The sequence below is a fragment of the Drosophila yakuba genome, chromosome 2L, assembly GCF_016746365.2.
Source record: "Drosophila yakuba strain Tai18E2 chromosome 2L, Prin_Dyak_Tai18E2_2.1, whole genome shotgun sequence".
NCBI lineage: Eukaryota > Metazoa > Arthropoda > Insecta > Diptera > Drosophilidae > Drosophila > Drosophila yakuba.
The window spans coordinates 16,358,192-16,371,428 of record NC_052527.2 but is presented as its reverse complement, the minus strand read 5'-3'; the positions used below and the strand labels follow the sequence as shown (position 1 = coordinate 16,371,428).

Genomic DNA, 13,237 nt, shown 5'->3' with positions numbered 1-13,237 from the left:
TCTATCGATACAACAGCTGTCGTCATTTCTGAAAGAAGAAGAAAGATTTGCAAATTTTACAAAGAAAACAGGAGAAAACCAGCGTCGCCAAGATGAGCTTCATGCAACCGAGTCCCGTTAAGTACGCGTGCTCCTGCGGCATACTAAACCCGATCAACAAGCTCTTCTTCTGCCGCCACTGCCCCAAGCTGCGTTGTGGCTTCTGTGTGACGCATGAGATCGAGTCGCACTTCTGCTCCAACTGCCTGGAGAACATTCCATCCACAGAGGCGCGCCACAAGAAGAACTGCTGTGCGAACTGCTTCGACTGTCCCTGCTGCCAGCACACCCTATCCGCCAGAGCCTCCACCGTTCCGGTGGTGCGCAAGACGGAAGAGGCAAAGGAACCAAAGGATGGGGACTCCAAGGGCGACGTCACGCCCCCAGTCCCTGCGACCAGCAAACCCTCTGCGGTGCCCACCACCAAAAAGATGTACTATCTGTCGTGCTTGTCCTGCCGATGGACAACGCGAGATGTGGGTATTCCCGATCAAGGCGTGGCCACGGGCACCTGGCCGGATAACGAGTGCTTGTACCAGGCGCGATTCAATGCTCTGGTCGAGTACTTCCAGGCGGTGGTGCTGCAGGAGAAGCAGGAGAAACTGGAGTTCATGCGGCGCAAGGCGCCGAAGCAGCACAAGTTTCCTAGCTTGACAGATCGCACTGGTCTAACCGTATCACTTATTCGACGCCAGATCGGCTGGAACGACAAGGCTCCCAAGGCCAAAGCCGTAATAACACCGGTGGAGGCCACGGCGGAGGTGGAGGGTCTACCGGCGAACATATTCACGGAACCATTGAACTTGCGGAATGTCACAACCATCACCCAGCGACATAGTCAGCCGGCTGATCAGCCCACGGCCGTTGTAAGTCTTTATCCGCAGCGCAGGTCGCTGTGGATCAAGCGGTCGCTCCGTTGCCGCCAGTGCGAACACAATTTAATCAAACCGGAGTACCATCCCACGTCCATAAAGTACCGCATCCAGCTCTTTGCCAGCTACCATGTACCTGAAGTGGTGATGGTACGCTGCGAGCAGCCACTAGTTGCAGGAAAAAGCAACGCCATTTTGCTGAAGCTCACAAATCCAACTATGTACGATATGACAATTCGACTGCTGACTACATCGCCGCCTGAGGATCCGCAGCTGTTAACGGAGGCCACTCGTGTTGTCAAGGAGGAATCAATAACTTCTTCCCCACTTCTAAAAACAGTGGGCATCACCTTGTCGCGTCAAAACTCGACACGGGAGGTAAAGAGAGACGTGATAGACGTATCAAATGCCGAGATTGTCCCGTTGGAAAGCGATTTCGTTCTGAGCCAGCGCGATGACTCCAAAGAATTCGACGAGGACGTGCAGCTGCCCACCGAGGAGCCCAAGTTTATTGTCTGGCGAAAGGGCAATAAGGTGCTTTTGCGGCTTCAGTTCACCCCGGCAGAGAAGCTGCCCGGATCAACAGACGTCGTTCTGGGCTTCTACATGCAGTACACATACGTCAACACCGTAAACAATACGCCAGAGAAGAGAGAACCCACAACCCATGCTCTCCACTCCAGAGTGTTTATTACAGCTGGGGCAACTGAGCAGAAAGCCAACTGAATTGGAATCTAATTAGCCAACAGGCATACTAATCGACTTTTGAGAATCATAAAACATGCTTTATGAAAGCTATAAAAATATGTATTTATTTATTAATCCATTCGTGAAACAGCAGCTAGTATTACAGTATAATAAACGGCTTGTTCTAACACTACTCGGACTTCTTTACTTCTTTAGCTTCTGGCTTATCTAAGCCGGTCCATTTCTCACTCTTGGTCCACAGGAACTTTGCCAGCCTATCGTCCAAGGCACGAGGAGCCACAGGCTTTGGCTTGCAGTCGCTAAAGTACAGGCCGGAGATGTCCTTCAGTTCCGGATCCAGAGCAGCATAGTGTCTTCAAAAGCGGCCAAATCATAGGCTTTAAAACGAACCTAAAGGTTGAGAAAGATATTACTAAGAAGGTCCTAATACAGTTAACTTAACTTACTTCGCAAGGTTTGTCTGAAAGAAAGCCCAGTTCCGGCCCAGCTCAGTATCCACCACACCAGGGTGGAGTGCATTTACTGTGACGCCGCTACCCTCCAAACGCTTGGCCAATTCCCGGGTGAACAGGACGTTGGCCAGCTTGCTCTGGCTATAGGCTAAGCCCTCATCATACGACTTCTCGCTGTTCAGGTCACCTACGTTAATAGAGCCACGTGTATGTGCCAGACTGGATACTACGACAATGCGACTGGGAGTGGAGCTCTGAAATTTAGTAAGACCATTATCTGACGCACTAGATAGATATAGCACACTTACCTTCAGAACGTTGAGCAACAAGTTAGTTAGCAAGAAGTGGCCAATGTGGTTCACTCCCAATTGCAGTTCGTAGCCATCCTTAGTCAAGGTCTTGGGACAGCGCATCACGCCGGCATTGTTGATCAGGACATGAAGCTTGGGTTGCTCCTTCTTAAAGCTTATTTATAGAAGTAGTTCTTAGATTTTACAAAGATGAGGAAAGTTCACTGGCGCGAGCTTACCCATCTACAAATTTGCGAATAGAGTCCTGGGAACTCAAGTCCAGCTCTCTAGAGAATACATTCTGATTATTTGTCTCCTTGATGATGTCCTTGCGGGCCTTTTCGCATCGGTTCATATCCCTGCAAGCCATGTACACAGTTCCCCCACGTCGGGCGATCTCCAGAGCCGTCTCCTTGCCAATTCCAGTGTTGGCACCGGTGACAATAAATACCTTTCCAGTCTCATCGGTGTCCTTCGTGAACTTGCCACCTTGCATGTACTCTCTGAAATTATCAACAGGAATTACCTGAAAAGCTGTTATCTATTACCCAGTATTCATAGTTGCCAGTCATGAACCCGAAGTCACAATGGTGTTTTTCATAATTACATGCACTAATTTACGCAACTCACTTCAAGAAGTAGATGCCCACGCCGATAATAGCTGGCCACACAATCAAAGGGCTTAATAAACAATCAATGAAAATGCACATTTTTAAAAGCTCTGTAAAATTATTTGTTTTTAGGGTGTTGTCAGATATTGGGTCAATCGTCGACTGTGCTATGTACGAACAGCACAGCTGTTGAAATACTACTGAGCACAGCCAGCTTAGCACAAATATATTATACTCGTATCGCAAATTCGCAGTGAGAACCTGGCGAAATCGAGAACGTAGAACGGCAATGGTCAAGAGAATAGTAACCATTTGTTGAGTTATAATGGAAAACATGCAAACAAATAAAAATAAATGTTATTCCATTGATTTATATATAGATCCGCTGAAAGCTATGCAACATACAGCATAAAGAGTATATATATATATATATATATATATATATTATTTTATTTAATATATATAAATTATATTAATTAATTAATTACTTATAATTAATTTATTTTTCATATTTAAGGTTTGCAAGAACGCAAGAATAATTTCCATAATTGGTTATTAAGTGCCTGGTTTAATGAACAAGAAATAATTCTTTCAAATAAAAATTATAAAAAAATTTTCCTGATCAGCAAAGAAAAATGGATGCGTTTTTTTTCTATTTATTTTTTATAAGTCATTTTTATTATCGAGTAATTTAATTTGGTGATTTAATACAAATGAATATCATCACCTTACCTAACACAATATCCAATCACAAAATAATTGGTTAGTTAAAGCTTCTTAGGAGCACTTCTTCATTATACTCGTTACTCGTAGAGTAAAAGGGTATACTAGATTCGTTGAAAAGTATGTAACAGGCAGAAGGAAGCGTTTCCGACCATATAAAGTATATATATTCTTGATCAGGATCAATAGCCGAGTCCATCTGGCCATGTCCGTCTGTCCGTCCGTCTGTCCGTCCGTCTGTCCGTCCGTCCGTCTGTCCGTCCGTCTGTCCGTCCGTCTGTCCGTCCGTATGAACGTCGAGATCTCAGGAACTACAAAAGCTAGAAAGTTGAGATAAAGCATACAGACTCCAGGGACATAGAAGCAGCGCAAGTTTGTCGATTCATGTTGCCACGCCCACTCTAACGCCCACAAACCGCCCAAAACTGCCACGCCCACACTTTTGAAAAATGTTTTGAAATTTTTTCATTTTTGTATTAGTCTTGTAATTTTCTATCTATTTAACATAACTTGCCACGCCCACTCTAACGCCCTCAAACCGCCAAAAACTGCGTTTAAGACTTTCCTTCTCTCTTCCACTAGCTGAGTAACGGGTATCAGATAGTCGGGGAACTCGACTATAGCGTTCTCTCTTGTTTTTGACTTTTTATTATTAAAATAATAAATTATGAAATGGCAAGCGATGTACAAAGGGTTGCTTAATCCTGTTTGGCTGCATTCACGCCTGTCCACTTCTCGCTCTCCGCCCAGAGGAACTTTCCAGTCTTGTCGTCCTGGGCAGCTGCAGACACATCCTTCGGCTTGCAGTCGCTGAAGTAGAGTCCGGAAACCTCCTTGAGTGCGGGATCCAGGGCTGCGTAAAGAGTGGTCTGTGCTCCGTTGCGAGGGGTTTTGAAGAGGACCCATTGGAGGGGCTTAACCAATAGCCTAAGGGGTACGAATTAATACCAAACTCAAGTAATGCCCACTTGTGTGTTCTATCTTACTGTGCAAGGGGATGTTTCAGGAATTTCCAATTTCTCGACAGCTCCGTGTCCACGGCTCCGGGATGTAGGGAGTTGGTTGTGACCCCAGTTCCCTCCAGGCGCTTGGCCAATTCCCGGGTGAACAGGACGTTGGCCAGTTTGCTCTGGCTATAGGCACCGATTCTGCTGTACGATTTTTCACTGTTTAGGTCACCAGTGTTGATGGAACCATGGCTGTGCGCCAGGCTCGAAACGTTCACGATTCGACTGGGTGCGGATTTCTAGGGTGGGATTTTGGTTAACAAAGTGCTCTAAAAGTCCTGAGTTCCGAAATTACCTTTAATACGTCCAGAAGTAAGTGGGTGAGCAGGAAGTGTCCCATATGGTTGACTCCCAACTGCATTTCGAAGCCGTCCTTCGTCAGTGTTTTGGGACAGTGCATAACTCCTGCATTGTTGACTAGGACATGGAGCTTATCCTGCTCTTTCTTGAATCTGATGAGCGACAGAAATCAGTGACGCCTTTATCGAGCCTATGAGCTCATGTGTGCTTACCCAGCAGCGAATTTCCTAATGGACTCCAGCGAACTCAAGTCCAGTTCCCGAGAGAATATGTTCTGGTTATTTGTCTCCTGGATGATGTCCTTGCGGGCCTTTTCACATCGGTTCATATCCCTGCAAGCCATGTACACGGTGCCTCCACGCTTGGCTATCTCCAGGACCGTCTCTTTACCAATGCCCGTGTTGGCACCGGTGACAATGAACACCTTGCCCGTTTCATCAGTCTGCTTGGTGAACTGACCGCCCTGCATGTATTTTCTGAAATTCATTGGCGAATATCACACTATTACAACACAATCCGTAATTCTAGAGCTTATTAATCATACAAAGTATAACTATTTCATACCTTAGGAAATAGGCAGCTAGTCCAATGATGGACGGCCAAAAAAGGAGTGGGCAGCACAAGCAATCGGTTAGGCAGCCCATTTTGTTTGGATGCAGTGTGGATCTCGTCGCAGTTCGTGTCACTTGGAGGTTCTTTCACTGAGTGTGAGCTCACGCCGGCTGGAGCTGCCTTTTATATGACATGGGCACTATCTGCTCCAAAATACACGACAGCCACAAAACGCTTACTCACGATGAGTAGAATTCGAAACTGCGAGAAGAGAACGAAATATCTTGGGGAGAGCTTTTAGCTTTTAGTTTATAAACCTCATAAGTAAATATTGCAAGTCGAACAAATGCATGAAAATCAACGTAAATATCTGCAAATAAATACCTAAAGAAAACTTTTAAAGTCATAATACTAACCCTTATGCCAATATAAGCAGGAAAAACGGAAATAGTCGACTATCAGATACCTGTCACTCAGCTAAACGGAGTCCCAGGATGCAGTGAAAACAAGACGTGTATATCGAATCAGAAAACTTTATAAATAACCAAAAAACTATGATTTCTTTTTTATTATTTCCTATTTATTTTTCACCTGCTCTATGGCAGCTTATGTCGTCAGATTTTTATCAAATTAAAACCGAAATTACATATGTGTGTGTGCAAATGTATATTGTCAAATAATAATTGCCTATTCTAGTAACGCCTTCGCAACGAAACTGAACTGAAAGTTATTTGAAATGATATTATCTTGTGATAAGACAAATGGTTTTAATATATGCCTGGCAAGTGTTTTAAAAATGTTTAATATTTGTACAAAAGCAGAACTCATTTAGATTAGCCCATTAAATGTACTTTATACGATACAGGGTAATAGTTAAAGGAGTCATAAAGTTACTCAAATTTTACTCCAGTCCACTTTTCACTTTTCGCCCATAGAAATTCAGCATCATCATCATACTGGGCGGCCGAGCCCACGTGCTTTGGTTTGCAATCGCTGAAGTATCTTCCAGACACGTTTTCCAAACTGGGATCCAGAGCAGTATACAGGGTCGTCTGAGCGCCATTCCTAGCCGTCTTTATAAAGATCCATATTAAGGGGGCTATAATGAATCTAAAAGAGAGCGAAAAGTTAATAGCTAGCTAGGTAAATTATGTAATTAGCTCACTTACTTTCCAAACCTCGATCCCAAGAACGGTGTGTTGCGGAATAGCTCCGTGTTCACTACTCCGGGATGTAGAGCATTTACCGTCACTTTAGTTCCCTCCAGTCGTTTGGCCAACTCCCTTGTGAAGAGGATGTTGGCCAATTTGCTCTGACAATAGGCCATCTTTCTATCGTAAGACTTTTCGCTGTTCAGATCGTCACGCTTAATCCTTCCGAACCGGTGGGCTATGCTGGATAGGACCACAATGCGACTGGGGGCGGAGCTCTTTAGGAGGTCGAGGAGCAGGAGCGTGAGTAGGAAGTGGCCCATGTGATTAACTCCGATTTGCATTTCAAAGCCGTCCTCCGTTAGCATTTTGGGGCAGTCCATGATGCCGGCGTTGTTGATAAGAATATGGAGCTTGCTTTGCTCTCGCTTAAAGCTAAACGATCTCAGTTTAGTATCTTTAAGATATACATCTACGTTAAAAAGGAAATGCTTACCCAGCAGCGAAGTTTCTAATAGACTTCATAGAGCTCAAGTCCAATTCGCGTGCAAAGATGTTCTGATTGTTGGTCGCTTCGATGATCTCTCGACGAGCACTCTCGCACTTTTTCATGTCCCGACAAGCCATGTATATGGTGGCCCCCCTGAGAGCCAGCTCTAGAACGGTCTCCTTGCCAATTCCCTGGTTACAGCCGGTTACGATCGCCACTCTGCCGGTCTCGTCCGTTTTCGTTGTGAACTGACCTCCCTGCATATATTGCCTGAAGGGCTGAGGTTACGGGGCCATTTGTTTGAAAGTCAGGGAAACTCACCGGAGAAGATATATTCCAATGGCCGAAAGAGCTGACCCATATGCCAGCGGGCTAAAGAGGTAATCCGTAGGTGAACTCATCCCTCCGATCTGGATGCTACCAGCTTCAAGTGGCAACTGGCAAGATCAGGCCAACTTACACATTTTTTTATACGAGCAATATCAAAATCTTGGAATGTGCATACTTGAAACATTAACGTGAACCGGTATAAAACATTGTTTTAAGTTTAAGGTTGCAGGGTTTACGATTGGCGACTCGCCAACTGAACACTTCCGTAAGTGTTTGTCGTCTGGCCAAAGTTTGATATGTAGAGTATATAAAATCATAATAACCATCGATCAAAGGGTGTTGTAGAAATGGCTAGTGCAAATGCTAGCACAATAAGTATCTAACTAGAATGAAGTTCAGACATAAGCTTTCAGATCGTCTTGAATGTGATAGAAAAGCGTTAATTCATATACGTAATTTTAGGCACGGTTTTTACATATGTCGATTTATAGAAATTAAATTTAACGACTGACTTCTGCGATGGCCAGGTGTTTATGTAAGTAGTAAGTGTTCAATTTAATACCCTTGCATAATTTAAATAAATGGTTCCCCTCTGAACAGCTTCGTTTCTGTAAATATGAATAATAATATGGGTGCGGTGTATTTTTGGATTAAGCAATACCAAATTAATATCGTGTAATATATTCATTATTTTCGGTATGTATCTTTCCTTTTTGTTTTGTGTGGGCTTTCTACTTTATTTTGCCCATTTCCGTTAATGCGAATAGTACTAACACCTGAATTCGATTCGATTAACGAATTGGCCGTTACCCAATGAGTTTTACTTATTCGGAGCCATGTTGTGCGTGTCCAATTTCCGGCGGCATGAAAGGAAGCCCAACCAAGTGCTCCATCGTTGGTTTTTCAAGGGCTGTGTCTGGACCCTTTACGCTATCGCCTGCGGACTCCACTTCTTTAAGCTGCACTACAATGAGCGCACCAATCAAGTGGAGGAGACCCAATACCATCGAATATGGTCCAAGATCGTGGTTGCCCTCAAGGTGATATTGCTGGTCAGCCCCTATCTGCACTACTTCGTACTCGGACTGTTCATATACATCCACAGTACACTGGTGGAGAATAGCAACGCCCAGAGCCTCCTGATTAGTGTTATGGTGCTCGGAATCGTGGTAGGCGTCCTGCGGCGTCTACTAATCTTTCTGCACCTGAAAAGGGATCGCAGGTTCGTGAAGCACATTGTCAACGAGATCCTGCAAATCACGAGCGCCCTCGAGCAAAAGTTCGGTATGCAATTTAAGTGCGACTTCACATTGCTAGTGGTATACTTGGTTAAGCTTTGGATATTCATCGTCATGCTGGAATCCTTATGGAACAAGCCCTACTTCCTCTCGTCCATCTTTCTTTACTGGCTGCTGTTGGAGTACTGCTTTGCAGGGTACTTCGTTTACCAACTGATCCTGCTCAGCTGGTACCACACCATTATCCTGTTCCTCCAGCACTTTATCGCGGACCATGACAATCGGCCGGACATTGAGGATCGCTACAATCGCCGCTTGATCCTACTCTTCGAGCTGCATCTGCGCATCAACAATCTGCATAAATACGTTAGGGACAACGTCTCCTGGCTCTCGACCTCTGTATACCTAATGATCTTCACCTGCATCTATAACGCCGAAACTCTCATTGAATGCAGTCTGTTCGCCGAAGACGAGCTGGAGAACAAGATCTACATCATCGCGGATGGCTGCTTGGGACCCGTCTGTACTCCAATACTATATGTGCTGATCCTGGGCATGTGCACCGATCGATTTCGCGAAGCAGAAGTACAGCTACAACAGTTGTTTGTAATAGTTCAAGGCTTGTTTATGAGAAGGGGAAAGTCACTCCTTCTGATCACAATGGTACTTGACAACGAGGTGGGATCTGGTTCCAGCTGCCCGAATTTCTAATTTCCCTAATTCGAATTACATTTCCGCAGCACACCTCCTTGATAATTCACCAAAAGCTGAAGCCGCTCCAAAACATAATCATTTTGGACATCACTTGCGACAGGGAGTTCGTCTTGGACTACATTGTTACGGTGATTCTTACAGCATTATCGCTGGTGCAGTACACCATATCAACTGGCGGATATATAAGCGAATGTGTGACCCATAAATAGCTACTCATCCGTACCATACATATTTGGGCGAAGAGAAAATTAATATTACTAGTGATAACTGTGTAGCTGGCAGAGCACCAGATTTAAAAAAACGCGCCTTTAAAGTGTTTACCCAATAATACCATTAAAAAGAAGTATACTCGAAATCATAAATAACTAAATGTTTAATATATTAATGTGTTAAAAGCGGTTGTATACTTTTTATACACAATTAGGGAATTATTGATTGTTTGGTAGTAGTAAACTTATGTTTTCATCGATTGAATTGAGTATGACACTTGTGCCCGTCTAACATAAATATGTATTACCTACATTAACATTACCTCATTTTGAATTCAGTATACCCTATTATTCTAAGAGTGCGTTGTGCAAAAACCATGGCTGTTGTGATATCAAAGTGGCTTTAATTGCGACTAGCCAAATCACAATACTAGGAGTGCTGAATTTACAGCGCAATTGCCGACCACTTTTCAGACTGCGCCCACAACCACTGGGCCATCTGGTCGTCGAGGGCAGCGGGAGCTACAGGAGCCAGAGCGCAGTCGCTAAAGTATTGACCCGATACTTGTTCGAGATCAGGATCCAAGGCAGCATACAATGTAGTCTGGGCTCCGTTCTTAGGTGACTTCATCACGGACCAAAGAAGCGGCCTTAAGACTGTTCTAAAAAGACCAACAATTACCAATTGAATAACAAGTGTATTGACAGAGGACACACTCTACCACATACTGAGCAAACTTTGTTTGGAAAAAGATCATGTTCCTGGCTATCTCCGTGTCTGCTATTCCAGGATTAAGGGCGTTGACCGTGACACGCGTTCCCTCCAGCCGCTTGGCCAATTCGCGGGTGAAAAGTATGTTGGCCAGCTTACTTTGACAGTAGGCTACTCCCTCGTCGTAGGAATCAGAGCTGTTGATGTCATCCACTTTAATCTGACCCCGTCCGTGGGCCCTGCTGGCGACTACCACCACCCGACTAGGAGCTGAACTCTTTAGCACATCGAGCAATAGGTTGGTTAGCAGGAAGTGACCAATGTGGTTTACTCCGAGGTGCATTTCGAATCCCTCTTTCGTCAATCTATGCGGCTCCCAAAATACACCGGCATTGTTGATAAGGATGTGCAGCTCCCTCTGCTCTTTCTTGAAGCTGTACATAAATAAATTATTAGTTCAAAGCAAAGGCACTTCGTAATGGAATGACTCACTTTTCTGCAAAATTACGAATGGATTCCAGAGACGACAAGTCACACTCCCGTGAGAAGACGTTGGGGTTTCCGGTCACCTTGACGATCTCCCTTCGAGCTCTTTCCCCCTTTTCTTTACTGCGGCAGGCCATGTAAACGGTGGCTCCTCTCCTAGCCAACTCCAGCACTGTCTCCCTGCCAAGGCCCGTGTTTCCGCCAGTAACGATGGCCACTTTTCCTGTCTCATCGGTCTGCTTCCTGAACTTTCCGCCCTGCATATACAGCCTGATGCGGGTTAAAATAATGCAAGTTAATGCGGTGATAACTACTTAGTCGTCACTTGTATACGTCGTCGATAACGCTTCTCAGCGTTACATTCTAAATTGGCGCCTCACTTACCTCACACAGAAGGCGATAATGCCGACAATGCCGTGGGCCAAGAAAACGGGGGCTATGCTTTGCAGAAACCTTATAACAATTTCCATACTGGCTAAGCGGTCCGCCGCTTTTCGTGGTCTATTCCAAAGTGCCACCGCGGGCGAAATTTGGTGGTTTTTTAAGTGATCGCCGCAGCGATTACCGGACAACAACTGATAAAATTGATAGTGCGGGCTTCTATGAGTGTTCTTTAATCAGGGAACCACTACTCAACACATCAACAATAGCTTATAGCGACAAGGAGCCGAAAACCGTCTTACTTTCCCAAGACCGAAATTGTTTCATACTGCTGAAATGAACCTAAACTTTTGGACCGAAGGCTCAGGCTAAAATGTAATGGATATACATATCTATTTTAAACAAATGATGTAGAAATTGCCCCTAACCGGTTTCGGGGTGTACGTAAGTTCGGACGCATACAAGCCTTGAGCTTTCAACTCTTATTAGTCGGCAACGTTAAAATAACTAAGACAAGATAAATCGAAGATTTGTAGACTGTAAGAAACAGAAAATTTATGCGAAGTAACAAAGAAGCCCTCTAAAACATTTTTTACAATACGAACTATTGTATCTTAATCATTGCTGGCTTCGTCCACTTTTCACTGACTGCCCAGAGCCACTTTGCCGTTTGGGTGTCGGTGGCAGCCGGCGCCATTTCCTTGAGCTTGCAGTCGCTAAAATATTGTCCTGTCACCTTTTCCAGTTCGGGATCCAGAGCCACATACAATGAGGTCTGGGCACCGTTCCTTGGAGTCTTAACAAAAGGCCAAAACAAAGGCTTAACAAAGAGTCTGAAAAGTTAAATATTTCGTAACAAAGTATTTTAATGGAATTATTTATCTACAAACCCAGCAAAGAAATTATTGAAGAAGCCCATGTGCCTGATTATTTCTGTGTCCACAACACCTGGATGCAGAGCATTCGCCGTTACGTTGGTGCCCTCCAATCTTTTGGCCAGCTCTCTTGTGAAGAGTACATTGGCCAATTTGCTCTGGCTATAAGCCTTTCCTTCATCGTAGGATTTGTCGCTGTTCAGATCGCCAGTATTAATTTCTCCTCGAGTGTGCGCCAAGCTGGATACATTTACAATCCGACTGGGTGAGGATTTCTAGGAATAAAATTGACATTAATTCGATTTGAGTTCTAGACCAGCTGTGAGGTACCTTGAGTAGGTCCAACACCAAGTTGGTAAGCAGGAAGTGACCCATGTGATTCACCCCCAGCTGAAGTTCGATGCCATCTGAGGTTAGAGATCTGGGACAGCGCATAACACCGGCGTTATTGATCAGTACGTGCAGGTGTTCCTGTTCCCTCTTGAAGCTGCGGATATTGAATGCCAATCAAACACAACTTTGCTCGTAGGTACACTTACGCAGCAACAAAGTGCCGTATGGACTCTTGGGAAGCCAGGTCACATTGCCGGCAGTACACATATTTGTTCTTCGTTTCCAACACAATTTCCTCGCGAGCCTGTATGCGATAGGTATTTAGTCGTGTTTTAAGGAATAATCTCAATTAAGTTCGTACCTCCTCACATTTCTTTAGGTTCCTGCATGCCATATAGACGGTGCCACCCCGCTTCGCAATCTCTCTCACCGTTTCCTTGCCGATCCCCGTATTGGCACCGGTGACAATAAACACCTTGCCGGTTTCATTCGTTTCTTTGGTGAACTGGCCGCCTTGCATAAGGTCCCTGTAAGGCGGTATAAATTGTTTGGTCAAAACTATGGAATCCTGTGTGAGAAGCAGAGCACACACTTGACGAAGAAGGCCAGTCCCGTCGTCGTACCGGTGAGGCTCAGCCAGAACACAGTGCGGTTCCTCAAAAACGCAAATAGTGACATTTTAGAAACACAAAAAAATATATAAATTAACTAGTAAGCGAAAACAGCTGTGTTTACTCTGTTAAGGCTAACAGCACTCTTTAGGA

The 13,237-nt window shown here is 44.6% G+C and overlaps 7 protein-coding genes across 14 annotated transcripts; 2 read left to right on the top strand and 5 right to left on the bottom strand.

The window, feature by feature from the left end:
* Positions 1 to 12: 12 nt before the first annotated feature.
* LOC6528461 (dynactin subunit 4) lies at positions 13 to 1,791 on the top strand. Its single transcript, XM_002089471.4, has one exon. It carries the CDS (start codon positions 93 to 95, stop codon positions 1,635 to 1,637), a length of 1,545 nt encoding a protein of 514 aa, XP_002089507.1. The 5' UTR covers positions 13 to 92; the 3' UTR covers positions 1,638 to 1,791.
* On the bottom strand, positions 1,697 to 3,170 carry LOC6528460 (retinol dehydrogenase 13). Its single transcript, XM_002089470.3, is given in 6 exon segments — positions 1,697 to 1,969; positions 1,971 to 2,009; positions 2,066 to 2,325; positions 2,380 to 2,536; positions 2,601 to 2,864; positions 2,992 to 3,170. Coding segments are annotated over 6 exon segments (981 nt in total). The 5' UTR covers positions 3,072 to 3,170; the 3' UTR covers positions 1,697 to 1,788.
* A 1,155-nt stretch (positions 3,171 to 4,325) lies between these two features.
* LOC6528459 (retinol dehydrogenase 12) lies at positions 4,326 to 5,722 on the bottom strand. The gene is made up of 5 exons (XM_002089469.4): positions 5,567 to 5,722; positions 5,215 to 5,478; positions 4,998 to 5,154; positions 4,682 to 4,941; positions 4,326 to 4,622 (listed from the first exon to the last, which is right to left on the bottom strand). Exons 1-5 carry the CDS (start codon positions 5,644 to 5,646, stop codon positions 4,394 to 4,396), a joined length of 990 nt encoding a protein of 329 aa, XP_002089505.1. The 5' UTR covers positions 5,647 to 5,722; the 3' UTR covers positions 4,326 to 4,393.
* Positions 5,723 to 6,301: 579 nt separating this feature from the next.
* LOC6528458 (retinol dehydrogenase 12) lies at positions 6,302 to 7,643 on the bottom strand. Its single transcript, XM_002089468.4, has 4 exons — positions 7,517 to 7,643; positions 7,202 to 7,465; positions 6,724 to 7,140; positions 6,302 to 6,664 (listed from the first exon to the last, which is right to left on the bottom strand). Exons 1-4 carry the CDS (start codon positions 7,594 to 7,596, stop codon positions 6,445 to 6,447), a joined length of 981 nt encoding a protein of 326 aa, XP_002089504.1. The 5' UTR covers positions 7,597 to 7,643; the 3' UTR covers positions 6,302 to 6,444.
* Positions 7,644 to 7,994: 351 nt separating this feature from the next.
* Positions 7,995 to 9,839, top strand: LOC6528457 (uncharacterized protein CG1339). Its single transcript, XM_002089467.4, has 2 exons — positions 7,995 to 9,441; positions 9,504 to 9,839. Exons 1-2 carry the CDS (start codon positions 8,362 to 8,364, stop codon positions 9,684 to 9,686), a joined length of 1,263 nt encoding a protein of 420 aa, XP_002089503.1. The 5' UTR covers positions 7,995 to 8,361; the 3' UTR covers positions 9,687 to 9,839.
* On the bottom strand, positions 9,827 to 11,403 carry LOC6528456 (retinol dehydrogenase 12). Of its 6 annotated transcripts, none has more exons than XM_015198470.3 (4): positions 11,269 to 11,403; positions 10,891 to 11,154; positions 10,404 to 10,832; positions 9,827 to 10,348 (listed from the first exon to the last, which is right to left on the bottom strand). In XM_015198470.3, the coding sequence occupies exons 1-4, from the start codon at positions 11,352 to 11,354 to the stop codon at positions 10,132 to 10,134; spliced, it is 996 nt and encodes a 331-aa protein (XP_015053956.1). In that variant the 5' UTR covers positions 11,355 to 11,403; the 3' UTR covers positions 9,827 to 10,131. The 6 variants fall into 6 exon arrangements, with proteins under 6 accessions (XP_015053956.1, XP_002089502.1, XP_039227181.1 ...); XM_002089466.4 differs by having other exon boundaries at positions 10,416 to 10,832; XM_039371247.1 differs by having other exon boundaries at positions 10,164 to 10,343.
* Positions 11,404 to 11,660: 257 nt separating this feature from the next.
* LOC6528455 (retinol dehydrogenase 14) lies at positions 11,661 to 13,236 on the bottom strand. 3 transcript variants are annotated; one of them, XM_039371244.2, is made up of 7 exons: positions 13,066 to 13,236; positions 12,835 to 13,000; positions 12,680 to 12,777; positions 12,471 to 12,627; positions 12,156 to 12,415; positions 11,871 to 12,098; positions 11,661 to 11,802 (listed from the first exon to the last, which is right to left on the bottom strand). In XM_039371244.2, exons 1-7 carry the CDS (start codon positions 13,149 to 13,151, stop codon positions 11,751 to 11,753), a joined length of 1,047 nt encoding a protein of 348 aa, XP_039227178.1. In that variant the 5' UTR covers positions 13,152 to 13,236; the 3' UTR covers positions 11,661 to 11,750. The 3 variants fall into 3 exon arrangements, with proteins under 3 accessions (XP_039227178.1, XP_039227179.1, XP_002089501.1); XM_002089465.4 differs by having other exon boundaries at positions 11,788 to 12,098; positions 13,066 to 13,232; XM_039371245.1 differs by lacking the exons at positions 12,835 to 13,000; positions 13,066 to 13,236 and having other exon boundaries at positions 12,471 to 12,620.
* Position 13,237: the final 1 nt, after the last annotated feature.